Below are 26,116 nucleotides of genomic sequence, written 5' to 3'. Positions count from 1 at the left end.
CCCGCACATTGACTCGGTACCGGCAAGAAGAAGTATGTGAACCCTTTGGAATTACCTGGATTTATGAATAAATGTGTCATAAAATGTTATCTTCGCTTAAGTCACAGTCATAGCTAAACACGTTGTGCTTAAACTAATACACAAATTATTGTATTTTTCTTGTCTATGTCGAATACATCATTTACAGGTACAGGACGGCAGGCAGGCTCAGGGTCAGGTCAGGCAAAGGTACAGGACGGCCGGCAGGCTCAGGGTCAGGTCAGGCAAAGGTACAGGACGGCCGGCAGGCTCAGGGTCAGGGCGGGCAGAAAAGGTAAAAACCGGGAGAAACAGGAACAATCAAGAGACAGGAACAGAGGGGAAAACGCTGGTAGGCTTGACTAAACAAAATGAACTGTACACAGACAGCACAGGTATAAATACACAGGGGATAATGGGGAAGATGGGCGACACCTGGAGGGGGGTGGAAACAGAAAACAAAGGGCTGTGAGAAATGGGTTTACATCTAGACACATGTAAAATAGGAAGTATACGGAGGGTACGGGGCAACCGAGGACAAAGAGCAGAGGTGCTAATGATCTTGGAGCAGGGGAGAATGGTCTTGGCTTCTGGAGGTGTAGCCGCGGGGCTATAGCGGCGTGCCATTCAGGCTTGACATTCTTGGGTACCGGTCGTTGCAGAAACGAAGTGGCCTGGGCCTTACTGAACCCCTCCCGGAGGTCCTGGTACTTCGCGGGAATGGCGGAGAGGTCCGGGGCAATTTCCAATCCCCCAGGAAGACGTCCCGAGGCAGGCAGAGCTAACTTCAGGCAATGAGTGTGGCAGAACGGGCTCCAGCCCACAATGGCACCACCAGTCAATAAAGGGATTGTGTCGCTGGAGCCAAGAGAATCCCAATACCACGGGAACCTGCAGAGACTCAATTGGATCATCTTGCTGTGGTTCCCGACACTCGTAGGTGGATGGGGGTGGCACGGTTGGTTACCCGGCCTATAGAGCACCCGTCCAGCGCTCTAACACCCATGGGAATGAAGCGGGGTTGAGTGGGGATGCCCAGCTCAGACGCCAGGGTAATGTCCATAAGAATCATATCGGTCCCCGAGTCAATGAGCATCTGGAGAGACTTGGACTGGTCCCCCCACCACAGTGGCATGGAGAGGGGGGCGAGTAGGGGGAGAAGCAAAATTATCCTTAAGACCCACCAGAGTACTCATTCCCACAAATGAGCTAGGTCTCTTGAAGGGACATGTAGACACATAATGACCGGCAGTACCGCAATACAGACAACTCTGGGTGTTAAGTCTGCGTACGCTCGGGAAGAGGTAAATCGTCAGTCTTCGGAGGCTCTTGGAGGAACTCGGGTAAGCTTGGATCCTCTCAGGGACGTAGACGCCGGGGACTTCCGGAGTTCATCAGATCCAAGGTGGGATCCTTGAGTGAGTGATTGGGACCATAATCAGAACTCTTCTCCCTCTTACGTTCCCGTAGCCGTCCATTGATCCGAATGGTTAAGGCGATGAGCAAGCTCGTCCTTTACTTCCTCAGATAATCCTCGCAGGAACGTGTCGAACAGTGCTTCCAGGTTCCATGCACCCTCCGCTGCTAGCGTGCGGAAATCCACCGCACTGAGGGAGTCCTGCCGAAGCTGGAGTGGCTTCCGGCAGCCTCTCTCCCGGACACCGGTGCCTCAAACTTTTTTCACTTCCCCCACCAATCCCTCCAGACTGAAGCATGTTGTTCCCAAACGGCCGTAGCCCAGGCGAGGGCCCTGGCGGACATCAGTGTGATGAGGTACACTGTCTTAGAGCGGTCTGATAGGAAGGAGGAAGGCTGCAGCTCCATGACGAGGGAACACTGAGCAAGAAAGCCCGACAGGTGCGGGATTCCCAGGAAACCGGGGTGACGGCACTGCTACTGAAGGGCTGGGAGGTTACCGTCGTGGTATGCTGCCTAGTAGACAACCCATGGAATTGCTCCCGCAATGTGTCCAATGCTAGGTCGTGCCATGCGGTCATGACCTGGAACCCTGCCATCAGCCCACAAATCAACTCCTCGTGCCTACCAATGTTGGCTCCTTGGGAGATGGCGTTGCAGAGCTAGTCCAAGTCTGCTGGGTCAGGGAAAACCAGCACAAGCCTTACTAAAGCTTCCACCTGACTGTAGACACCTCTCACCTCTGGCACCATTTCCCAAATAATGCTAGCAACATCCGAGCTTGTTTGATATGTGTAATTAGCCCCAAACATGGCCAGCTGCACCTGCAGTAGTCTTGAATTCAATTCAGGATACACATCTACCACCTTGTCCAGGTCTCCGCGTAGCAGCACATGTTCAAGCTGCTACAGCTTGTGGAATTTGATAGGGTTTGACTAAGTATGACATTCACATTTGGATGATTTGGGCGAGGTCCAAGCTCCTCACCACCCTCTCCTGCACCTTCATCTCCGCCTGCCTGTCTGCTCTCTCTTTCTGTCTGTCATTGTCTCAAACTCACTCTCCCTGCTTGATTGTATTATCTGAAATACACATGAGAAGGCATACTTAAGAGGAATATCTCAGCTTAAATGAACATTAGGACTAGACTGCTGTGATGTCTTTATTCAGTCTATTGCCATGATGTTCAGGAATGGATTACTAACCATTTCTGATCTGAATGGCAATGATTATTATATCAAGAAACATTGACTCATCTCTTCTACTACTGTATACCTCTAACATCTGACTGGTACTCATTTTCTCACTGCTCTCAACTTACTTTTCTTCTTTTCTGAGGCTGCCCAAAAAACTGACGAATGTCACTGCCACCCTTCCTCTTGCTCATGATGACACTCACTGTGAATAAAAGCTGACTGTAATAAAACTGCTTGCACTAATCAAACAACCACTAATAATGTTATTAATCATAATCAAGTACAGCTATACAGTATACTATACGAATATGCAATAAATGAAAGCTACTACTGTCTACATAAATTACACATAAATTGACACTTTACTCAAGACACCTGGGCTTTCTGACAAATATAACGTAATACAGACATTAACGTTAGTTGAATACGCCTGTGAGCACCATTGGTGGTCGCTGGATGAATGTGAGGCTAATTAACTTTCCAGGTAAGTTAGCTATGATAGCTAACGTTAGTGATGGTTGATTGATTAGCACTCGCAAATCGGCCCGTTTTCACCAAAAACGTTTGTTTCCACCACATACATTTACTGAAACTTTTTAACTAAATATGATTTATTTCCAATATTACAGTCCTGGCGCAAAATTACGTGTTGACGTTAAAACTATCACAATCGACAGTGATATAGCCTACGTAACACTCATGAAAGTAATGAAATAGAGAGACAGTACAGTGTTTGACACTGATTGTACCTAGCCACAGCAGTCGAGCAACGGCTTCTGCTGGGGTATGGCAACTTCACTTGGACAAACCACACGCAGAACTGCAGTACACCGTCATACTGGAACCGGTAGTAATAATAATAGCAATTTGTTAAGTTTAGTTATGATTATGAACATTTGCTAATGGTTATTTCAGACGGCGGTGCGTGGTTGCCTGTCGTAGCATAGCAAAAAAATATATAGATTTCTATTTTTTTATATCAATATATTGTGGGGGACATTTATAGCATATTTTAATATTGGGCTGTAGTAATATATATTATAATTACGGCCCTGTTTCACAGTAAGGTCTACCTACACCTGTTCTATTCAGCGCATATGACAAATAACATTTGATTTAATTTGATTGACTACTACAGCATACTACTACAGCCTACTACTACAGCCTACTACTACATCCTACTACTACATCATACTACTACAGCCTACTGCTGCGTCCTGCTGCTACATCCTACTACTACATCCTATTACTACATCACCCTACTACTACAGCCTACTACTACAGCCTACTACTACAGCCTACTACTACATCCTACTACAACATCATACAACTACATCCCACTACTATATCCCACTGCTACATCCTACTACTACAGCCTACTACTACATCCTACTACTACATCCTACTACATCATCCTACTACTACAGCCTACTACTACATCATACTACAGCATCATACAACTACATCCCACTACTATATCCCACTGCTACATCCTACTACTACAGCCTACTACTACATCATACTACAACATCATACAACTACATCCCACTACTATATCCCACTGCTACATCCTACTACTACAGCCTACTACTACATCCTACTACTACATCATCCTACTACTACAGCCTACTACTACATCCTACTACAACATCATACAACTACATCCCACTGCTACATCCTACTACTACATCCTACTACATCATCCTACTACTACAGCCTACTACTACATCCTACTACATCATCCTACTACAACATCATACAACTACATCCCACTACTATATCCCACTGCTACATCCTACTACTACAGGCTACTACCACGTCCTACTACTTCCTACTACTACAGCCCTACTACTACATCCTACTACTGCATTATACTACTACATCCTACTACTGCATTCTACTACTGCATTCTACTACTACATCCTACTACTGCATTCTACTACTACATCCTACTACTGCAGCCTACTACTACATCCTACTACTACATCCTACTACATCATCCTACTACTACAGCCTACTACTACATCCTACTACAACATCATACAACTACATCCCACTACTATATCCCACTGCTACATCCTACTACTACATCCTACTACATCATCCTACTACTACAGCCTACTACTACATCCTACTACTACATCCTACTACATCATCCTACTACAACATCATACAACTACATCCCACTACTATATCCCACTGCTACATCCTACTACTACAGCCTACTACTACATCCTACTACTACATCCTACTACATCATCCTACTACTACAGCCTACTACTACATCATACTACTACAGCCTACTACTACATCCTACTACAACATCATACAACTACATCCCACTACTATATCCCACTGCTACATCCTACTACTACAGGCTACTACCACGTCCTACTACTTCCTACTACTACAGCCTAATACTACATCCTACTACTACATCATACTGCTATATCCTACTGCTACATTCTACTACTACAGCCTACTACCACGCCCTACTACTACATCCTACTACTGCATTCTACTACTACATCCTACTACTGCATTCTACTACTACATCCTACTACTGCATTCTACTACTACATCCTACTACTACAGCCTAATAGTACAGCCTAATACTACATCCTACTACTACATCCTACTACTATGTTCTACTACTACAGCCTACTACTACATCGTACTACTACTTCCCACTACTGTATCCCACTGCTACATCCTACTACATCCTGCTACTACTACAGCCTACTACTACAGTCTACCAAGTAAAAGTCATGCATCTTTACACAGTGTTTTGGGGCACATGCTTTTTATTTACATTCACTATGTGTAGTGTCAACATTCCTTGGCACTGCTGCTGCTGTTGTTGATATAAGTCTATCAGGCATGTTTTTGGAAGAGCATTGGAAGTGAAGGAAACATGTTTATAGTTCATTTTTCTCCATTTTTTTAAGCGCTCAAAAAAAGGTAAAGAACAGGTTTTCCATCCAAAGCAGCTGCCTGCATCTGCAGTTTGTTATAGCGAGCAGCAGGCAGATCATCAGGAAGACCATCCATTGTGTTCATTAGCTGGGCTTCCAGTCAGTTTCCCACTGTGTTTGTGTGACGTGTGTAAACTATGGCCTGTGAGCTGATACTATGGTACACAACAGTCCCAACCTCAGAGTTATGCATCCTAGTCATACCCCCAGCCCAGAAAGCCCCCCCAGCTAGCACATAATGTTCTGAGAACCATATGTTTCTTAAAGCCTGGTGAGAGCATGGTTGTCCTATGGTTATTTAGCATACAACCTTCCCACAACTTTCTGAGAATGGTGCAGGATAATTCCTTGGCTTTAGCACATTCTCAGCACATATAAGGAACTTAACATAAAAAGCGTTTTTCTTTTTCTTGGTATTTCAATAGAACGTTTCCTAGTAGTTCAAACATGGCATGCTAGCTCCAGCCTGGTGCCGCAGCAGACTTCATAATTCCATGGATAGAGATCAGAAGATTATAGGTTTGAATCGCACTGATGACGTGTCACAATAAAAAATACATGTTTTTGCATGATTAATACCTCAGGAAATTCATTTCCATGTGTCCTATCTGTGCTTGGAGTTCTAAAAAGTTAACCCAAAATAGAAAAGTTAAGGAAAAGTTAAGGAAATTATTCAAAAGCCTCCGAATAACCTATAATTTCCGTTCTCAGAACGCTAATAAAACCTTTCCCAGGAAAACTTTCAAATAACCAGAGTAAAATATTATCAGAACCTCCCTGCAACATAAAAATAAAAGTTGCCAGAACAGGCAACATTTTCACTTCTGTTCTCAGAACGTTTAAAAATCTTTCAGTTTTACTGGTCAGGAAACCAAAAACATACATTCCCGCAACTTACAAGGAACCAAATGTGCTAACTGAGCTCTTTTCTAAAGATAATTAGGCCTAGTAGGGAGGTTCAGTTTTGCAACCTGTTTATAGTTGCCGGGCCAGGAGAGAAATGAATTATGGTTTCCGATACAGATATTATTATGATAATATATGTACAATAGTCCTTTTTTAAAGTATTCATTGTATGAAAATATAATGATTTGTGAAGCCTTTTATGCACACTAAGTTTAAGTTTCGCCTCTTCAGTATTTTACAAAAGGATTCACAAAGGAACCACAACAACAGGTAACAAAATATAATATTCATAAAATATTTATAAATTAAAGACATTCTACAATATGGTCAGGGTATGTACTGTATGTTCACCCTCTGTATGCATATCCATGTTGTACAATTTTACATAATCACCTACTTGTCATAGTAAAATCAATAAATTAATCAATAAATAGGCTTTCACGTTACCCAAGCAGCAGAGAACTGTGTTACATTTGTATTACAAGAACACAGAACAACAAGAGAGGACTCCACACAGGACTCTCAGGGGAGGGGAGGAGAGACATGAAGTGCCATACTCTCCACTCATCTTCTCAGCCTGTCCATGATAACAGGCCAAATATATGGAAATCTTTTCCTTAAACGTGAAGGATTTCAGGGCCAGGGGGAGAGGGATGTATGGAAGGTAAAGACACAAAGGGAGGGAGAGGAGGTTGGAGGGGGCACATGATGGGGGTAGGTCAGTGAGTTGAGCCTGTAGAATCTGTTTCTATTAGTACCCATGGAATCTTGACAGGCCATCCCCCCCTCTCCTCCCCCCGCCGCTCCTCCAGCACCTCCAGTCCTGAGTGGTGGAGCACATGTTTCTCACCGCCAACACCTCCTTATCGGCACGGTGCGGAGGAGTGGGAGAAAGTGGCTCGCACGGCATGTGACTGACTCTGAGGCCGATGTGGGAAGGTGGGTGAGGGCTCGAGGGAGATAACCCAGCCCACCCTAACTGCTGCCCTGACCTCAGCCCACTGTCCTAAATGCCAGGGGGAGGTGGTGGGGATGAGGATGAGGGCAGGCCCCTACCAGAAGTCCAGTCCAGTCAGGTTTGTATTTCCCTTGGGAGGCCTGTTGCTGTTAGGGAGACATGCTAAATGAGGTGTGGATTAGTGTTAGCGTCTAGGGAGGGGGAAAACAAAGATAAGTGGAGAGGAAGACAGGAGATCGATGTCAGTGGAGAGCTAACTGTGGAGAACCCTATGTGGTCCCACCAGCTAGGCCTATTGGACATCACTGTATGGCTGGTTGCTGTATTGCCGGAACCCTTTGAGAGACCTAAGGATAGTTTATTTTTTAAGGTCCAAACTTTTTTCCTCAAATTCTTTAGCAAATTCCAAATGTGTTATTTAGCTTCAAATGGCATCCAACTGATTCTATTACAGAATTATGAATTGGTATCATAGATATTTTACTGTACAAAACAAAATATACATTTTCCTGAAATACAAAATATACATACACAATGTACAAACTGTTTAGTTTAGATCCATCTTATATACACATACATGTCATAGCTGTTTTTCTGTCAACTGTTCTCAACGGTGATTCTAGATTCATTTCAGAGTCCATCTATTCTAATACCAATCCTGCTTTAAAAAATGAAGTCTTTGCTTTGTTCCATCCTCACCCTGTCATTTCTTTTCACGAATGTCTCTCTCCGTGTCCATATGAACAGCAGGGTGGACTAGCTATCTGCAGCCACACTCTGCCACCACCATGCCCTCAAACTTATACTTGTACGTGACTACTCCGGTGTCATCCATGTAAAGCAGGGAGATGGGATCCAGCTTGGTGGGCACGCAGCAGGCCCGCGTCACCTTCTGTGGGCTCTTCATGCTCACCAGTGTCTGGACGATGGCGTGCTTGGTGGGCGTCACGTGTTTGGTCAGCGGGTATGTACAGATGCCACTGCACTCAAAGGCCTCGTACCCGGCAGGCGCTAGGATCCAGCTGTCCCAGCCGATGTCTTTAAACTCCACGTACAGCGACTGCTTCTTACACTGGTTGACCTTGGCGTTGCGGCGGATTCTGGAGGCCGTGTCATAGATCAGATTGGAGCGCATCTGGAGCAGGGCCTCTTCGTCCTGCTCCTCCTCCTCTTCCTCCTCTTCCTCGCCCCCCGCCCGGCCCAGCTCCCCCCACAGCCTATTCAGCTCCAGGTCACCCTGAAGCACCGCTTCCGAGGTCTCGTGTCCAATCATCTCGTTCAGCTCCCGCTTGTCATCGCGGTGATCACCGCTCTGGTCGTCGGAGAAGATAATCATCAGGGGTTTGTGTTTGTCATCTGGGCTGGTGTCTATCTCCATGTCTCCCCTGAATATCCTCCTCCCCTCTCCTTCTCCCTCACCGTCTGCTAGTGTCGGCCCTCTTTCCCCCTCGGAAGTCAGGCTTGCTATGTGGACCTCCAGCCTGTGGGTGGTGCTGTACTCTGACTTGCGCCAGTGTTGGACGGCAGCAGTTAGGTCAAAGGCCTCCCAGCCGTTATCAGTACCATAGACCTGCCGTGATGCCAGCTCTACTAACTCCTCCCGTCCTCCACCTCTTCCTCCTGCTCCTCCTCTCTCGGTGTCCTTCGCTGTTCTGTTGTCCTCTCCTGTTCCGTCCTGCTGCTCCAGCTCGTAGATGGTCACCTTGCGGTCGACCCCAGCGTAGAGGTTGCGATCGGTCTGGACCAAAGTATAGAGACGCAGCTCTGCGGCGGTGATACGCTCATTGTGGGGTATGGATACGTTGAAGAGCAGAGGGTGTTGTCTCACCCCTCTACTACCCAAACTGCAGGGAGACGAGTCTGGGGGAGAGGAATACACAGAGATAAAGGCTGTTAATGAATCAGTAGTTCTCCATGTTGATGCTTTGAATACACTGCAGAATTGATAGTACAGCAAAAGCCAAGATTTTGTTCAAAACACTTCCGAGGCAATTGTAGCATTCCAATTAACATTAAACTAGATCAAGTTGAATGAATATATTATTGTAAAAAAATCTAAATGAATAATGAGATATTCACAGTTTCATATTCTTGTCCAAATAAATAAAAACGTTTTTTTTTATTTGCACAGTGCAGAATCTCAAAAATGTAAGGTGCTACACTATTTGTAAGATGAAAAACAAACGTAAATGAAAATGCATAAATTATACTTAATTGTTTTTACACTATGCATGTTGACCTTCTACAGGTACATTTTGATACGTAATACATTTCTGATGAACAGTTCTGATATTAATACTCTCATTACACAGGGATAAAGGGCTTACAGTACTTTAATTAAAAAAATTCCAAAGCAAAGAACACCACAGCATAATGTGAAGCTAGTACGGCATAAGGACACAGAGTACAGTATAGTGGCTCTCTACCTTCGTTCTTGAAGCTGCGGATGATGTTGGCGGTGGGCATGGCGGTGTGGTCGTTGGCGAAGCGGTTGTACAGCTCCATCATGTACTCGGGCGGCTCCACACGGACACTGCCAGGTGCCTGGGCGGGAGGGCCCAGGCCAGACAAATTGAAGGTCCGGAGGCTCTCCAGCAGGCTCTGCATGTCCACGTCCCTGTCCTGCTCCAACAGAGATGGGTCTATGACGCCCCCGTGGCCATCTCCCAGACCTGGAGCAGGGCGATGTCTCTCTGGGGCCAGGGAGATGGGGCTGCCCTGCCCAGACAGGGGCCACATCAGGAGCAGCAAGGGGAGCAGGGGGAAGGGGGTCCTGGTGATAGAGGTGGCCTCTAGCCTGGAGAGCCCATTGTCCGCCATGGAGAGGAGTGCTACTGTTCTTGTGTTGTATGGTATATCCACAGGGACTATCCAATGTTGAGATTAAACAGAATTATATCTAACAAATGTGTTAATCCAATGGTCCACTGGAGGTTGGATTCAGCTTGATGAAGGGTGAGAAACAACAACCGTGTTTTTCTCTTGCTGATCCGGGTGGTTGTCGGTTCTCTGGTGACTCAAAAGGTTCGGTTGACCCTTGGAGTTGACCAGTGAGGAGGTCTGTGTTCTGTAGCTCTCCCCGTGTGTTCCTCTTGCTGTGTGTGGAACCCTGATAAATGACTCTCATGCCAGATCTCATGCCATTTATCCTAATTCACACCTTTTGATGTTGTTTTCTAAAGAGTTGGAGTCCCAGCTAGAGGGTGGCTTTGCTGTGTCCAAAGGAGGCATCCCTTGTGTTTTTTCTCTCAGTTTCTCCCTCTGTTCTCTCTCTTCTCTCTCTCTCTCTCTCTCTCTCTAGCTCTCTTTCTTTCTGTCTGTTATCTATGATATGGTAAGCTCTGCATTTCTCAGTGTTTGTGTCCCTGTGTTTGTGTGTCCCTGTGTGCGTGTGAGTGTGTGTGTGTGTGTGTGTGTGTGTCTTATCTCACCACTTCCTTAATGAGGACTTTGTAAACAATGTCCTGTAGCCTGTTCCTTGTAAAAGGGATATTTTGTTTTGTGTCGGAGCACCAGGCAAAGATGAGATTGTTCATGTGTTTATTTGTTTGGTAAATGGGGGAACTGCAGAAACAGGAATTTGCTCCATTGACCATTTGTTTTTGACAAATCCATAAAGGATCTATTGATGTTGGATGCTACATGATATGTCTGTTGGACAGTGCCTTCCCAAATTAAATTGAAATGTAATGAGGTGTGAGATGTAATGGGCAGTGATGAGAAATTATGGACTTCTGCAAGTCTGAAGAACACATAACAAACCAATTGAGATCAGCTGATGAGAACAGCACTGCACAGATGACCGTGCATTTCATTAGTATTTTATGACATAAGTTGTAATAGTTAAAAATAAAAACTTGAAAAGCATATATTTCAGTTGGAGAAAAAAAGTTGTATTATGAGAGCAAGAATTTAAATTGTGTCTTCGTCTGTTGTGGAAACAAAGTCGACCACACAACACAACTTTTCCATAATCTACTCAGTACCCACTTGTGTTTCAAAGTTTGCAGCACTTAAGTGCACTTCCTCTTTTAGTTGGCGAACACGTTGCAGATGTCACTGGAGTGTTGGAAATGGATTATCTCTGTCTGAATGTCTGACCAAGAGGCCCAACTGCCTATTGAATGCACAGGAGCCAAGACGTACAGTTTCCAGTGTGCTCTGCGCTATACCCTCACATGTCTGTCAGACATCAGTACAGTGGTTCTGAGGTCAGCTTTAGTCCAGATTCCACAGCCCAGAATGGATTGCAGGAGGGAGAGGGCTTTTCAAGAGCAGACTCCATGCTTTGTAAGGGCAGACTAGTCTCCTTGCATTCCACTGTGATTAGGGAGACAGCATGGAGTCAAAGGTGACAATGGAACTAGAACCTGGATGGCTCAAGCTAGAACACATCTCCACTGACCAATGACCAGAGGAGTAATCTACACTAACCTCCCCTTTAAAGTCACGTGCCCACTCTCTCTTTTCTTTCCCTCTCTTTTTAAGATGAACGCACGAACGGTATTTTAATGAGTGATTCCAAAACCTGAGAATCCCCTCAATACCTCATCATAACACCTCGTCATCTCAGATTTGCCTTTAAAGATGGACTCCGCTAGATTAATTAATGTTACCGCCAGTTCCAGATTCTCAATTCGGACGTATAATTTAACTGCACTTTCAGAATCTGTATGGCTGCTACTGTTTGTTTCCACATGAATTCAGGGGTCCTCATTCCTGAGTCTCTGACAGTGACCTGCAAAGATACATTCTTGATAGTGAGGAGGAGATGACATGGGAGGGAACAGGATCTTCCTTCCCCCGTTACCCATCCTCCAGGGTGACAGTTGACAGACGTGCTGTTATCTCCCCTGCGGTCCCTTTTCCGCAATGCCTCCTTTGTACACCGCCAGTCCCCATCTCTCTTCAATCTTCCTGCAATGCTGAAGAATGCTTGATAACACCAGTGTCCCACTTTCACTAGCTCCCGGTTTTTCTCACAAGCACAGACATGCCCGAACAAACGTGCTCCCACACACACACACACACACAGAATGCACAAACAGACTTGCACACACGCGCACACACATACGCACACATTCCAGCCATTTTCCCACTGGCCTTACACTATCTTTCCTCTGACCCCTTCAGTGTGTGACGACATTCTCTTTGGCCCTGATCTCATTCATTCTTTCTGTCTCTCTCACTCTATCTCACGTGCATATTACACATATCACATGCAATCCCTCTTAAAAGGTTGTAGTTCAACCATAATAATGACAAACTGTGCAGATTGTTGGTCAGTCAACTTAATCTGTTCTTCTTTATTCATTTGCTGATCAAAGAAATTTAAACATGATTCGGACCTTAACAATTGAGCCGACATGCGCAGCGTTTTACCATGAATGCGATCTCCGCGAACGTTGGCAAAATGCCTTTAAAAGCCGCATTGTTGGCTGTCCAGCGCGCAGCGCTATGAATTGAATCGCAGCCATACTAATACAGTCCATTATAGTCCAAGTGTCCTGGACATGATCTTAACCTGGACACTATGCACCAATAGCTATTGCATTTACATGCTGTATGTTATCCACAATAGAAATGTAACAGCCCCTGCATGGTCAGCAACCATCAGCATCTTATAGGATAATACACACATCACGTCCATAATCAGCTACACCAAGCAAAGGCCATTTACATACATTTGCAGCATTCCTCATTGTATGTCTATGAATGTGAAGTGTAGTCAACATCTGCTTTAGATAAAGAGTTTATACATGGTTTTTCCCACCAAACAAACTTGACAAGCTAGCAACATTTTTCAGGTCCCAGCCAGGGTTACATCTCTGGCCAAGACACTGACTCTCTACCTCTCTCTCCCTTGTTAATAGATCTCTATGTTAAATATCCATATACTGTATTGAGGGATCTCTTTGATAACTTAAGGGTAAAGGCAGTTCTAGGTTCTAGGTTGGCCCTCGTGGTTCTCTGGTGGGGAACTACTGGATCTAGGTTGGCCCCTTTGTGGTTCTAAGTTGGTCTTCCTGGTTCTCTGGAGAGGAACTGCTGTATCTCCTGGTCCAATTCCTGGTTGCGTCTCTGGGCCTCGTCTCGGCTGCGTTCTGCGTTCCTCAGCCGGATCTCCAGAGCCGACACACAGCGCTTCTCTGTATCCAGGGCTGACTGCAGCTCCGCTACTGTGGCACTCAGCTCTCTGTTCCTCTGCTGCAGGCTGCATGGGAGGGGAGAGGAGAGGGAGAGAGATTGCATTTATGAATGCAGAGTACAGTACACTTGTGTTGACATCGTGTCCTTTCCAATAAAATAGTATTCCGCATCCTAAATGACACCCTATTCCCTATAGCCTTAGTCAAAGTAGTGCACTATATAGGGAGTAGATTGTCATTTGGGAAAGAGACAGTATTCCATAATACAGACCTGGTAACGAGGTGCTCTGTGTCTCCCCGTCTGTCCTCCTGCTGTTCAACCTTACTGTCTGGTTGCTGGGCTGAAGATGAAACCCCAGCTCTTCTGGCCTCTGTCTTCTTCTCAGGGGTCGCTGGCTGAGACTTCCGCTGGGGGTCCCTGCTGGGTTTGGAATAGGGGACTGTGATGTCATCATAGGTGACTGTGATGTCACTTCCTCTCCTGGCCGTCCCTCTGTCCTCCCCGTCCTTCTTCTGGACCTCTCCGAACAGAGAGGTCCTCTGTAGGTCCAGGATCTTAAAGATGTCCTCTGAGAGAGTCTTCTCCCCCTTCTCACCTTTCTCCTCGCTGCACTCATTGATGTGGCTCCAGCACTTTATGGCCTCCAGCTTGCCGGCCATCCCGGGGACTGGGCAGTTCAGGGTGGGCAGGGTCTGGGTGCGTTTGCGGGGACTCCCGGACCAGAGGTCCATGGCTGAGGATGAAGAGGGGGCGTGGGGCTGCTGGGGCCCTGCCTGGGGGATGGAGATGGTCACTGGATCTGGCCCCAGTGTGTCTGTGTCCTCTTCCTCCTCTGGAGACTCGGACAGAGACCCCTCACACTGCAGGGACAGACAGAATGGATTTAGACCACAGAACTAAAATGAGAGAGAGATATCAATTTCTTCTCCAAAACATTCTGAAATTGAATCAAGCTTTATTTAAAGTGTTCTTACACACTGCAACACACATTAACATTTACAGAAGTGTAGCTATGCAATGCTTACTGATATAATAATGTATCATAATATACACTGAGTATACATTGAGAGGGTGAATGGTCAAGACACAAGATCTAAGTGCCTTTGAGCTGGGCATAGTAGTAGGTGTCAGATGCACCAGTTTGTGTCAAGAACTGCAATGCTGTTGGGTTTTTCACTCTCAAATTGTCCCGTGTGTATCAAGAAGGTGTTCCTAATGTTTGGTGTACTCAATGTATTACTCCTTTAGTTGTGCATGTGTTGTACCACGTTCCCGGTATGAAATAAGAGAAGAACCTCTTTAAGGTTGCGACCCAAATAGTACCCTATTCCCTTTATAGTGCACCGCTTTTGACCAGAGCCCTATGGGCTGCGTTGAAAATGATTGTGTGATGTTGTTACCTCAGCAGACTCCCAGCCCACAAAGCTGCGTGGAGCGCTGTTCTTCTTCTTGTCACTCTTCTCGATGGGGGGTGAAGGAGCCACGTCTTTAGACGGAGGGAACAGAGCCTCGTGCTGCCTGATCATCACTGTCATCAGCTTCTGGATCTGAGGAGTACCTGTGAGGAGAGACAGCCAAGCGCACAGTCGGTTCATGCAAAAGACAGTTCTGAATGGGAACGAGGATACAGAAACCATTTGTTGACATAAATGATACCGTATCTATGCATCTGCATTTCATAAATAATCAAACTGTACAGTAAGGTCGGTTTGTCATTGCGTCAAGCAGAAGTATGTCAAAATAAAGGTATGACTTTCAAAATAAAGGCATAGGCCTACTGCTGCTGATAATGACAATTACACCCCGTTGCAGCATGCACTAAAGGCCTTTTCACACCAGGGTTGGGGTCAAAACCATTTCAATTCCAGTCAATTCAGGAAGTACAATGAAATTCAAATTATTTCCACTGTTTTTCAATGAGGAAATGCTGTAATTAGAATTTGGTTTACTTTCTGAATTGACTGGAATTAAAATGGAATTAACGTCAACCCGGGTTTCACAGTGCAATTTCTTAGCCCAAGTGGTCTGGTCTCACCCTTCATCATGGTGATGGGGTCCTCAATCTGGGGCTTGAGCAGGTTGATCCCAATGACCGTGGCCAGGTTTTCAACACTCATCTTGTTCACCTTGGAGTTCTGCTGCACTTCAAATAAGAACCTTCACAGACACAGTTCACAGTTTAGACAGCAAAGTCACACAGGGCGAGTACCAAATTATACCTTATAACGTGCCCTAGTTAGGACTTAGAATCACTCACCATGCAGATGCTTTTATTTTTTGGGGTCAAACACAAAATGCTGCATGAGCAAAAGCTGTAGACTAATCATTACAGGGTAGTAATCAAATTGCTTTTCAAATGTTTCAATGGAAGCTCGTTCGTCAATCGGTTCTATGATATGTCATTCAATTGAATATTCACTACCCTGGTGTGTGATTGTGTAAGTATAAGCTCACCTGCATATGTAGCTGAGGAGGTTGTAGTTGGCTCTAGGAAGGAGGCTGATCTGCTTCTCCAGTCTCTCACGACCCTGGGTGGAAAGTGAGTTGGAATATACAAAGTTCAACTAACGCACTCTTACTCAGCAGGCCTGCATGTAGTCATTTTGGCACAGTTGATAGAAATAAAGCTAAATTACAAATGATTGTGAGAAAACAAAAATGCCCATGAACATTTGGCTACGGTCATCATTAAAGGAAGTCACCACACTTTGATTCAGTACATACTCATTTTGGCACCGTGGACAGATATAGAGCTAAATCACAAATTGTAGCCTAGAGGACATGTTTATTTATAAGAATATTTGGCTAACTTCTTTATTGAAGTAAATATTAGTTCCTACTGCAGTACTGTTGGGGTCCAGCATGGGGCTGCAGTCCAGGAAGTCTTGGTACTGTGTCCAAGGCACCACCGGCTCAGGCAGCTCCCGCAGGTACAGCTTGAGGAGCGACGCCACTGTGTGGACATCTGTGTCACTGCAGGGCACAAAACAGTCAGAAGCGGTGCACGAGCACACCCACACACAGTCACACGTGCACACACATGCAGGCACACATGCATACACATGCACATGCACACACACACAAACAAAAACATACAGTTGTGCTGAGTGCATTTCTATTTTGTGTTGAATCCAGCTACAAATCAGTTTGTCCCCCTTTTCAACAAATGTGTCACAATAGAGAGCTCCGCGTGGGGAGAAGGTTCTTATAAAACTGTCTTTCTCTGTCTACTAGGACAGGATGTGGTGTAAGCCACAGAGCACTAACAGCAGAAAAGTGTATCAGGCATCTCTGTACTATCATCCTCACTGCATCTCTCTCATCTTACTATGCAACCTTTAGAAAAGAAGCCAACGGGATTTCAGTTTGTATAAAAAGGGCGTAATAATTGTCTGTTTGTACATTGGCGCCCTTGAACGTTCCTTCAAACGCTCTTATGTAAGTTAGCTTAGCTTAGTTTAGCGCTGAGACATCTCACATTGGGAAGGAAGGTCTCTCTCCGGCGTTGAACGCGTCCCTAAACTGTTTGACTGTGTTGTCTTGTCCCGGCAGTCTGAAGATGCCTTCCTCGCTTAGTCCGTGTTCTCTGATGAACTCTGCACACTTTTGCACCAGGATGGGCACCATGTGGGGGCCGAATCGCTGCTCGTAGGTTACCGTATCACCCAGGCCCTTGCCAAATATTGCTGAGAGGGAAGGAGAGCGGTTAGAGTAAGTCACAGACCAAACTGGAGAATCAGAGACAGGGTTTTTCAAGTTTGTGGCTAGTTCCTCATGGGTTGCGGCTTTATGTCATGGGCCCGAGGACAATTCGAAAAAGAGTCCTTGAACCAAAAGTCAAGAAAATAAGTTCAGATGACTAGAGACCCGCTTTTTCCTGACCATGTGACCTGACCAGGAAAAACCTATTCTGGGTCCTAGTTATATGTTTTGTTCCTGGTCAGGTCCCTTGGTCAGGGAAAACTCTTGTCCTTTAATGTCAGCAGACTATCTGTACCTCCACTAGAGGGTGATCCAACCACCCTGCGCAGCGTGCGGACCCACTCCTCCATCTCACTGTGGGAGTTGGCCATGAGGACGTACGGGTGCCGCTCCCGATCACCACTGCTGCCTGGAATACAGAGAGGGTATGACTATCCAACATACTGGGATACATCATACATAGATTGAAAGGTATATCTTTCATTACTCTCTCAACAGAGAGACATGGTGAGGTGGAGGCTGAGAGAGAGAAATGGTGAGGTGGAGGCTGAGAGAGAGACATGGTGAGATGGAGGACGAGAGAGAGACATGGTGAGATGGAGGCTGAGAGAGAGACATGGCGAGATGGAAGACGAGAGAGAGACATGGTGAGATGGAGGCTGAGAGAGAGACATGGTGAGATGGAGGACAAGAAAGAGACATGGTGAGATGGAGGGCAAGAGAGAGACATGGTGAGATGGAGGACAAGAGAGAGACATGGTCAGATGGAGGACAAGAGAGAGACAATTGTGAGATGAGGCCAAGAGAGAGACATGGTGAGATGGAGGACAAGAAAGAGACATGGTGAGATGGAGGGCAAGAGAGAGACATGGTGAGATGGAGGACAAGAGAGAGACATGGTGAGATGGAGGACAAGAGAGAGACATGGTGAGATGAGGCCAAGAGAGAGACATGGTGAGTTGGAGGGCAAGAGAGAGACATGGTGAGATGAGGCCAAGAGAGAGACATGGTGAGATGGAGGGAAAGAGAGAGAGACATGGTGAGATGAGGCCAAGAGAGAGAGAGAGAGAACACAGAGAGAGAGAGAGAGAGAGAGAGAGAGAGAGAGAGAACACACAGAGAGAGAGAGAGAGAGAGAGAGAGAGAGAGAGAGAGAGAATGAGACAGAGAGAGAGAGAGAATGAGACAGAGACAGAGACAGAGTCAGAGTCAGAGTCCGAGACAGAGACAGACTGAGACCGTCTTCTGCTTACGTGGTATAATCTCAAAGAGGAATTTCCCTGGATCATCTTGATTCTGTGGGAGTTTGTTGACTTTACTGAACCTCAGCTGGATTACACCCTGGGGACAGAGAGACAGACTGTCACTGACATCTTAGTAAACAACGCATACATGTCTAGGCTACAGGAAACACAGGGAAGGACTTCAATAAAGATGGAAACATGCTAACTGAATATTGACAGCAGTAGTGTTGTTTGGATGCTTGAAGGTTTTCCTAACCACATGACCAGATCAGGAAAAGCCAAAGTTAAAGGCTATAACTAGAGCCTAGACCGATCTGCCTTCTTCTCTACCCCATCTCTCACCTGGACAGTCCCCTCCTTTTCGTCTTTATGGTAGGTCAGTGTGCTTCCTCTCAGCACAAAGTAGCGCAGCTGCCAGTTCTTTACGATGGACCTCTGCTTCTTCAGCCAGCCAGCCTTCAGAGGCCTCTCCATGGACCTCCTGGTGGAGCCGGGCGAGCCTAACCCTGGGCTGCCCTCTCCAGGCATCACACTCCTAGACCGCGCTGCAGCAGAGCAGAAACAAACAGAACAGCCGTACTGTTAACGAGAGCCTTATTAAGAGACACTTCACTAAACACAGCCAGGATGTCAACAAGGCTCTCAACATCCGTCAAGTCAGGTCTTCCTCTTTTATTAATTTGAACACGCATCAATCTGACTTGCGGCAGATAGAAGTGGTGGCCTGGCAGGAAACAGGCCGCCCCTGTCTGACCTGCCAAGCTTCCTGTTTAAGGTGCATGCTTCTAGATTCTAGTCGTGATTGTTCAATGGTAGGAAAATAGTGACCTACAAAGACACTGTGCCTTCAACAATCATGTACAATAGACTACAGGGAAGGGCAACACAAGAACAATAACACAGTACATGGTCTCAACTAGGCCTAAATGTAGACACGGTTGAGTCATTTGTCCTTTACTAACAGGCCAGTCATTGCTCAACAACATGATGACTTACTGTCTAAGTTGTCTGTGGATGATCTCAGAAGAGAGCATGAGAGAGATAAACGGAAGAGTATGAAGAACGGCTGGAGATGGGGGTAGAGTTGTAGGCTACGTGACACAATATGGAGAGAGAAAATCACGCATTGATTGGCACGCAGGGTGGTACTGTAGCTCGCTGGACAGATGGTGTGATTGTGATTGAGAGTGTTCGCTCACTTGTCGTGTAATTCACCGTGATCTCCCAGGCCAGATGAAAGAAGAGAAGAAGACGAGCCTGGCTATATAAACAGGACGTGACTGCATCGATGGGGGAAAGACTTTGAAGGCCCCCACCTAAAACGCAGACCCTTTGGTCTGTTTTAACAGCGTCATCCCTTGAAGAGGGCCATGTCAAAGGACTCTGGACAAACCTCTGGCCCACACACAGTGAAGGATGAGACGCCACGAAAAAAGGAAAGACGGACACAGACCCTTGAGGAACTTTTCAACTGGACCCGGGACCTCCTAGACCCAGGAGTCCCAATGGAGGCATGAATAAGATGTTCAACTTCTCAATCAAACAGAGCTTGTTGCAAGAATGCCAGCTCTTTCACGTCAGTGGGAATAGTGAGGGGTTGAACGTGCGTGGCCGTGGCACAATCCTATTGAGTGTACAAAGAGTCAGCAGAAATAGATGTAGTTCCAAATAAGGGTCTCAGTTACATGAATATTTAACCCCTAGAGACCAGTCCTAAATGGCACACTATTCCCTATGCAGTGCACTACTTTTGACCAGAGCTTTATGGGCCCTGGTCAAAAGTAGGGTACTAAATAGGGAATAGCGTTCTAACTTCAGCAGTTGAAATGACAGAACACACTGGCCCCATTCAGTTGCATGACTATACATATTCATTCTGTGTACATATTTCTTATCCCTCCCTACATAATGCCATTGACATGTATGGCTTTTGATCCTCTGATGAACAATCAAGGGTAGCCATGCAGTAGATAAAATGTGTGTACAGTGTACAGGTGTGAGAGAAATTATAGAAGTCATCAGGCCTTCTCACACAGTCGCTCTCATACACAAACACACACACACACACACACACATACACACACACACACACACACACACACACACGAGTCTGCAGAGTCACAGCTACTGTTCTGACATTTCATCAACTTCCTGCTGAAAGTACCCAAAGGGCACAGAGAAAATGAGAAACGCCTTGCTGCCTGAACTATAGCACTACATTTTCTTGAGATGAGGACTGGGGTTAAGTTCTCAGGGTTGTGAGTAACTGACTGGTAAAGTATACCGTGTGATAAATTAAGCAATCCTAGAAGTCAATCAATCAATCAATGTATTTATAAAGCCCTTCTTACATCAGCTGATGTCACAAAGTGCTGTACAGAAACCCGGCCTAAAACCCCAAACAGCAAGCAATGCAGGTGTAGAAGCACGGTGGCTAGGAAAAACTCCCTAGAAAGGCCGGTAACATAGGAAGAAACCTAGAGAGGAACCAGGCTATGAGGGGTGGCCCTCGTAGCATAAGAAGTCACTTCTTTTCATAGAAATAACAAGTCACTTGTCTCCCAGCAATGCTGATGTGTATCCACTAAACTACATAAACCTGTTCATCATAAATAGAAGTATCCACACTGTTTTCACTGACAGGTTGAGGACAACTGCACCATTCCACTAATAGTTTCAGTATGAAGTCATGACATTGCCATATAAGGCTGTAGCGGCTATATATGTATTCACATGCACTCATGCACTGTCTTGTTAAGTTATAGGTGCACCACACCTGCTGTAATCAGGTGCATGATCCTTCTGTAAGCCAGGGCCCTGGACCACAAACACAGCTTAACACAGAAATATAACCAAGTATAAGAACAACAGTCTAAATAAAACACTCTCAGTATGCCGCTGGCACACACAGTGCCACAGTCAACCTCATGTCTAGGGATGGCTGGGTTACATTGTAAATGTAATCCATTATAGTTACTAGTTAGTTAGCTGTCCAAAATTGTAATCACTGACGTAACTTTTGGATTACCCAAACTCAGTAACGTAATCTGATTCCTAATTCCTTTTAAAAAGCATTAGAAGAAGACAGAAGGGATCCATCAAATGCATTCGGTGTGTCATCATAGTAGTCTCTGACTTGTGGTCATACCCACTCAGATGGATCAAAGTTAAAGGTCCAATGCAGCTGTTTTTATCTCAATATCAAATCATTTCTGCGTAACAATTAAGTAACTTAATGTGATTGTTTTAAATTAAACTGGTCAAAAAGAAACAAAAGTAGCTTCTTAGGAAAGAGCCATTTCTCAAGCAAGAATTTTGCACGGACTCTGGGAATGGTCAGAGTGGGGAGGGGAAAACTGAACATTTGCTGTTATTGGCAGAGAGGTTTAGAACTCTCTTATTGGTCTAGTAGCTAATGTACTCCCTGGTGATATCACCAGGCAAGCCAAAACTCCATTCCACCAAAACAGGCTGAAATTCTAAGCGTTTTTTTCTACATTCTCACAATTTCACAGCAATTGTTATTATTCCAACCACAAAATGTGGAAATATAACTTTAGAAAATCCTATTTTTGACTGCACTGGGCCATTAAACCCACAGGTCCAGTCTCTATACCTCTTCATAGACGCGTGTAACACACATGCACTAGTGTACAATGCAACTGATGATACAACAACACATTTTCCTATTTACGCAAATGCAATGACTCCCAAGAATGCTAAATGTTTAGGATAACATCCAGTAACTTACCTATTCTAGATGTTTCAGCTTTGAGGGTACTGAAGTCCCAGTTCCGAGGTAGCTTGAGAGACATTATTGCTCCTTCATAGAAAAGATCAGTATCTCACTTCACAACACACGCACACACACACACACACACACTCACATATATACACACAGCACACACACATGTATGAGGGGTTTTGCTGTAGATCTCCAGTCTGTCTGTCACATTAAAACCTCTCTGTATCTGACTTCCTACTTCCTGTATAGCTGCTAATCTATCTTTTCATTTTTTTTCAACATGTCAAAACACGTTCTTTCATGTTCCCTCTACTTCCCTCTAGATACATGTTCTGCTAATCTAATACTTCGCCACACTGTAAATACCCCCTCTCCAGGTAGGTATATCATAGCAAGTGCTCTACGATAGCAGGTTTCAAATGACGAACCATTCACCAGTGTCACTTAACCACTGGTCTCCCTTTATTCTCTCTCAGGAGGAAGTGGGTTTTGTTTCTGGGTTGCAGTCTCTTCAAGCGGTGGCAATGTCGCTTAAAGGCAACATGCAGCCTAGGGTATGTGTTCACAGCCATACATTTCAACTAGATTTTTGTACATCTAAAATTGTAACATTGTGGCTTGCTGTTACAGCATTGGTGATTTATTTTAGAAGTTGTGCACTGATTAATATACTACAAAACTGCCCTAATGAGAACACACTCTGAGGAAAACTATAGTCAGGGGTGAAAGTAGACTGTAGTGTTCCTGCCTCATTCAAAGATACAGCATTCATTCTTAAAAGTCTAAGCTATTGCGGGGGGGGGGGGGGGGGGGGGGTTCCAAGCTGACATATAGAATTGTTTTAAGATGGTCATACTATAAATCATTTAGCTATTTGATTTGACATTTTAGGATTTGATAAAATATTGAATTTGGCCTTTACTACTGTAGGCCAGAGAAACTCATTGAATAACATATTCATTAAAGGTCAAAAGACAGTCAAAAAATACACAATAAGAAACTCGGTTTTGAAGTGTTGTCCTATATCTAGGAGATATAAAAAAGATCCGAAGATCCAATCTTTATTTTTACTATTTTCTACATTGTAGAATAATAGTGAAGACATCAAAACTATGAAATAACACATATTAAATCATGTAGTAATCAAAGAAGTGTTAAGCAAATCAAAATATATTTTAGATTTTAGATTCTTCAATGTAGCCAACCTTTGCCTTGATGACAGCTTTGCACACTCTTGGCATTCTCTTAACCAGCTTCACCTGGAATGCTATTCCAACAGTCTTGAAGGAGTTCCCACATATGCTAAGCACTTGTTCGCATACCACCCCAACAGATACACAGATGATGTAATCTCAATCGCACTCCACACCGTCCTTTCTCACCTGGACAAAAGGAACACCTATGTGAGAATGCTGTTCATCGACTACAGCTCTGCGTTCAACACCATAGCGCCCACGAAGCTCATCACTAAGCTAAGGACTCTGGGACTAAACATCTCCCTCTACAACTGGATCCTGGACTTCCTGACGGGCCGACCCCCAGGTGGTAAGAGTAGGCAACAATAAGTCTGCCACGCTGATCCTTAACACTGGGGCCCCTCAGGGGTGTGTACTTAGTCCCCTCCTGTATTCCCTGTTCACCCACAACTGCGTGGTCAAACACAACTCCAACACCATCATTAAGTTTGGGGCCAAGCTTCCTGCCATCCAGGACCTATATAATAGGCAGTGTCAGAAGAAAGCCCATAAAATTGTCAGAGACTCCAGTCACCCAAGTTATAGACTGTTTTCTCTGCTACTGCACGGCAAGCGGTACTGGAGCTCCAAGTCTAGGACCAAAAGGCTCCTCAACAGCTTCTACTCCCAAGCAATTAGACTGCTGAACAACTCATAAAAACCGCCATCGGACAATTTACATTGACCCCCCCATACACTGCTGCTACCCGCTGTTTGTTTGTTACCTATGCATAGTCACTTCGCCCCCACCTACATGTACAGATCACCTCAACTAGCCTGTACCCCTGCACGCTGACTCGGTACCGGTGCCCCCTGTATATAGCCTCGTTATTGTTATTGTGTTAATTTTTATTATTACTTTTTATTTTAGCCTACTTGGTAAATATTTTCTTCTTCTTGAACTGCACTCTTCACTGTAAAGTCTTCACTTGTATTCGGCGCATGTGGCAAATCAGGTTTGATTTGATTTAATTTGTTGGCTGCTCTTACATCCCTCTGCGGTCCAACTCATCCCAAACCATCTCAATTGGGTCGAGGTTGGGTGATTGTGGAGGCCAGGTCATCTGATCAGCACTCCATCCCTCTCCTTCTTGGTCAAATAGCCTTTACACAGCCTGGAGTTGTGCAGGGTCATTGTCCTGTTGAAAAACAAATGATAGTCCCACTAAGCGCAACCCAGATGGGATGGCATATTGCTGCAGAATGCTGTGATAGACATGCTGGTCAAGTGTGCCTTGAATTCTAAATAAATCACAGACAATCTCAACAGCAGAGCACTCCCACACTATCACACCTCCTCCTCCATGCTTCACGGTGGGAACCACACATGCGGAGATCCTCCGTCCACATACTCTGAGTCTCACAAAGACAGGGCGGTTGGAACCAACAATCTCCAATTTGGACTCATCAGACCAATGGACAGATTTCCACTAGTCTAATGTCCATTGCTCGTGTTTCTTGGCCCAAGCAAGTCTCTTCTTATTATTGGTGTCCTTTAGTAGTGGTTTCTTTGCAACAATTCGACCATGAAAGCCTGATTCACGCAGTCTCCTCTGAACAGTTGATGTTGAGATGTGTCTGTTACTTGAACTCTGTGAAGCATTTATTCGGGCTGCAATTTTTAAGCCTGGTAACTCTAATGAACTTATCCTGTGCAGCAGAGGTAACTCTGGGTCTTTGTTTCTTGTGGTGGTCCTCATGAGAGCCAGTTTCATAACGCTTGATGTTTTTTTGAGACTGCACTTGAAGAACATTTTCCGCATTGACTGATCTTCATGTCTTAAAGTAATGTTGGCCTATCGTTTCTCTTTGCTTATTTGAGCTGTTCTTGCCATAACATAGACTTGGTCTTGTACCAAAGAGGGCTATCTTCTGTATACCACCCCTACCTAGTCACATCACAAATGATTGGCTCAAATGCAATAAGAAGGAAAGAAATTCCAGAAATTAGATTTTAACAAGGCACACCTGTTCATTGAAATGCATTCCAGGTCACTACCTCATGAAGCTGGTTGAGAAAATGTCAATAGTGTGCAAAGCTGTCATCAAGGCAAAGGGTGACTACTTTGAAGAATCTCAAATATAAAATATATTTTGATTTGTTTAACACTTGTTTGGTTACTACATGATCCAATGTGTTTTATTTCATAGTTTTGATGTCTTCACTAATATTCTACAATGTAGAAAAAAAAATTAAGGAAAACCCTTGAATGAGTTGGTTGGTCCAAACATGTTACTGATACTGTATATATATAATTTTTTAAACCCTTTTTTTGGGTAGGCACAAAACTACCTTCATACTTCCATCATGTTTTTAACTGATACCGGTTTCCTTCAGAAGAGTCCCGTGACCCCTGTCATCGTGTTCGTGAGAGTTTCCCCTTTCCATAGAGTGGTCATAATAGTAGTAGATAATAATATATTTTTTCGGGATGTCTCATGGTCTGAGAAACACGGCTCTAGCTCTGCCTCCTTTCATCGCAGATGCGTAAATGCGACATCGGTGGATGCAGTGGATTGAGACGCCTCCGACGACAAAGGGGAGATTATTTTATTATGTTTCTTAGATTG

General features: G+C 44.9%; 2 protein-coding genes across 2 annotated transcripts; both read right to left on the bottom strand.

The window, feature by feature from the left end:
* Positions 1-5,423: 5,423 nt before the first annotated feature.
* Positions 5,424-10,973, bottom strand: LOC110525870 (bone morphogenetic protein 10-like). The gene is made up of 2 exons (XM_021606342.2): positions 9,896-10,973; positions 5,424-9,329 (listed from the first exon to the last, which is right to left on the bottom strand). The coding sequence occupies exons 1-2, from the start codon at positions 10,287-10,289 to the stop codon at positions 8,230-8,232; spliced, it is 1,494 nt and encodes a 497-aa protein (XP_021462017.2). The 5' UTR covers positions 10,290-10,973; the 3' UTR covers positions 5,424-8,229.
* A 1,771-nt stretch (positions 10,974-12,744) lies between these two features.
* On the bottom strand, positions 12,745-22,765 carry LOC110525869 (rho GTPase-activating protein 25). Its single transcript, XM_021606341.2, has 11 exons — positions 22,317-22,765; positions 18,908-19,110; positions 18,575-18,662; positions 17,617-17,730; positions 17,098-17,305; positions 16,460-16,592; positions 16,074-16,147; positions 15,655-15,776; positions 15,020-15,177; positions 13,890-14,479; positions 12,745-13,683 (listed from the first exon to the last, which is right to left on the bottom strand). The coding sequence occupies exons 1-11, from the start codon at positions 22,378-22,380 to the stop codon at positions 13,482-13,484; spliced, it is 1,956 nt and encodes a 651-aa protein (XP_021462016.2). The 5' UTR covers positions 22,381-22,765; the 3' UTR covers positions 12,745-13,481.
* Positions 22,766-26,116: the final 3,351 nt, after the last annotated feature.

Source organism: Oncorhynchus mykiss, chromosome 6, assembly GCF_013265735.2.
Source record: "Oncorhynchus mykiss isolate Arlee chromosome 6, USDA_OmykA_1.1, whole genome shotgun sequence".
Taxonomy (NCBI): domain Eukaryota; kingdom Metazoa; phylum Chordata; class Actinopteri; order Salmoniformes; family Salmonidae; genus Oncorhynchus; species Oncorhynchus mykiss.
The sequence above is the reverse complement of the archived record's forward strand: the minus strand, read 5'-3'. Positions and strand labels throughout refer to the sequence as shown.

What these genes read in the sequence shown, in the direction of transcription:
- LOC110525870 (XM_021606342.2), bottom strand. Translation starts at nt 10,289, where the DNA reads ATGGCGGACAATGGGCTCTCCAGGCTAGAGGCCACCTCTATCACCAGG. An exon ending in CCGCAGCTTCAAGAACGAAG is followed by an intron (nt 9,330 to 9,895) that starts GTAGAGAGCCAC and finishes CCTCTCCCCCAG; the next exon opens with ACTCGTCTCCCTGCAGTTTG.
- LOC110525869 (XM_021606341.2), bottom strand. Translation starts at nt 22,380, where the DNA reads ATGTCTCTCAAGCTACCTCGGAACTGGGACTTCAGTACCCTCAAAGCT. An exon ending in TGGACCCCAACAGTACTGCA is followed by an intron (nt 16,148 to 16,459) that starts GTAGGAACTAAT and finishes CTTTCCACCCAG; the next exon opens with GGTCGTGAGAGACTGGAGAA. An exon ending in CTCCTCAGCTACATATGCAG is followed by an intron (nt 15,777 to 16,073) that starts GTGAGCTTATAC and finishes GTGTCTGTGAAG; the next exon opens with GTTCTTATTTGAAGTGCAGC.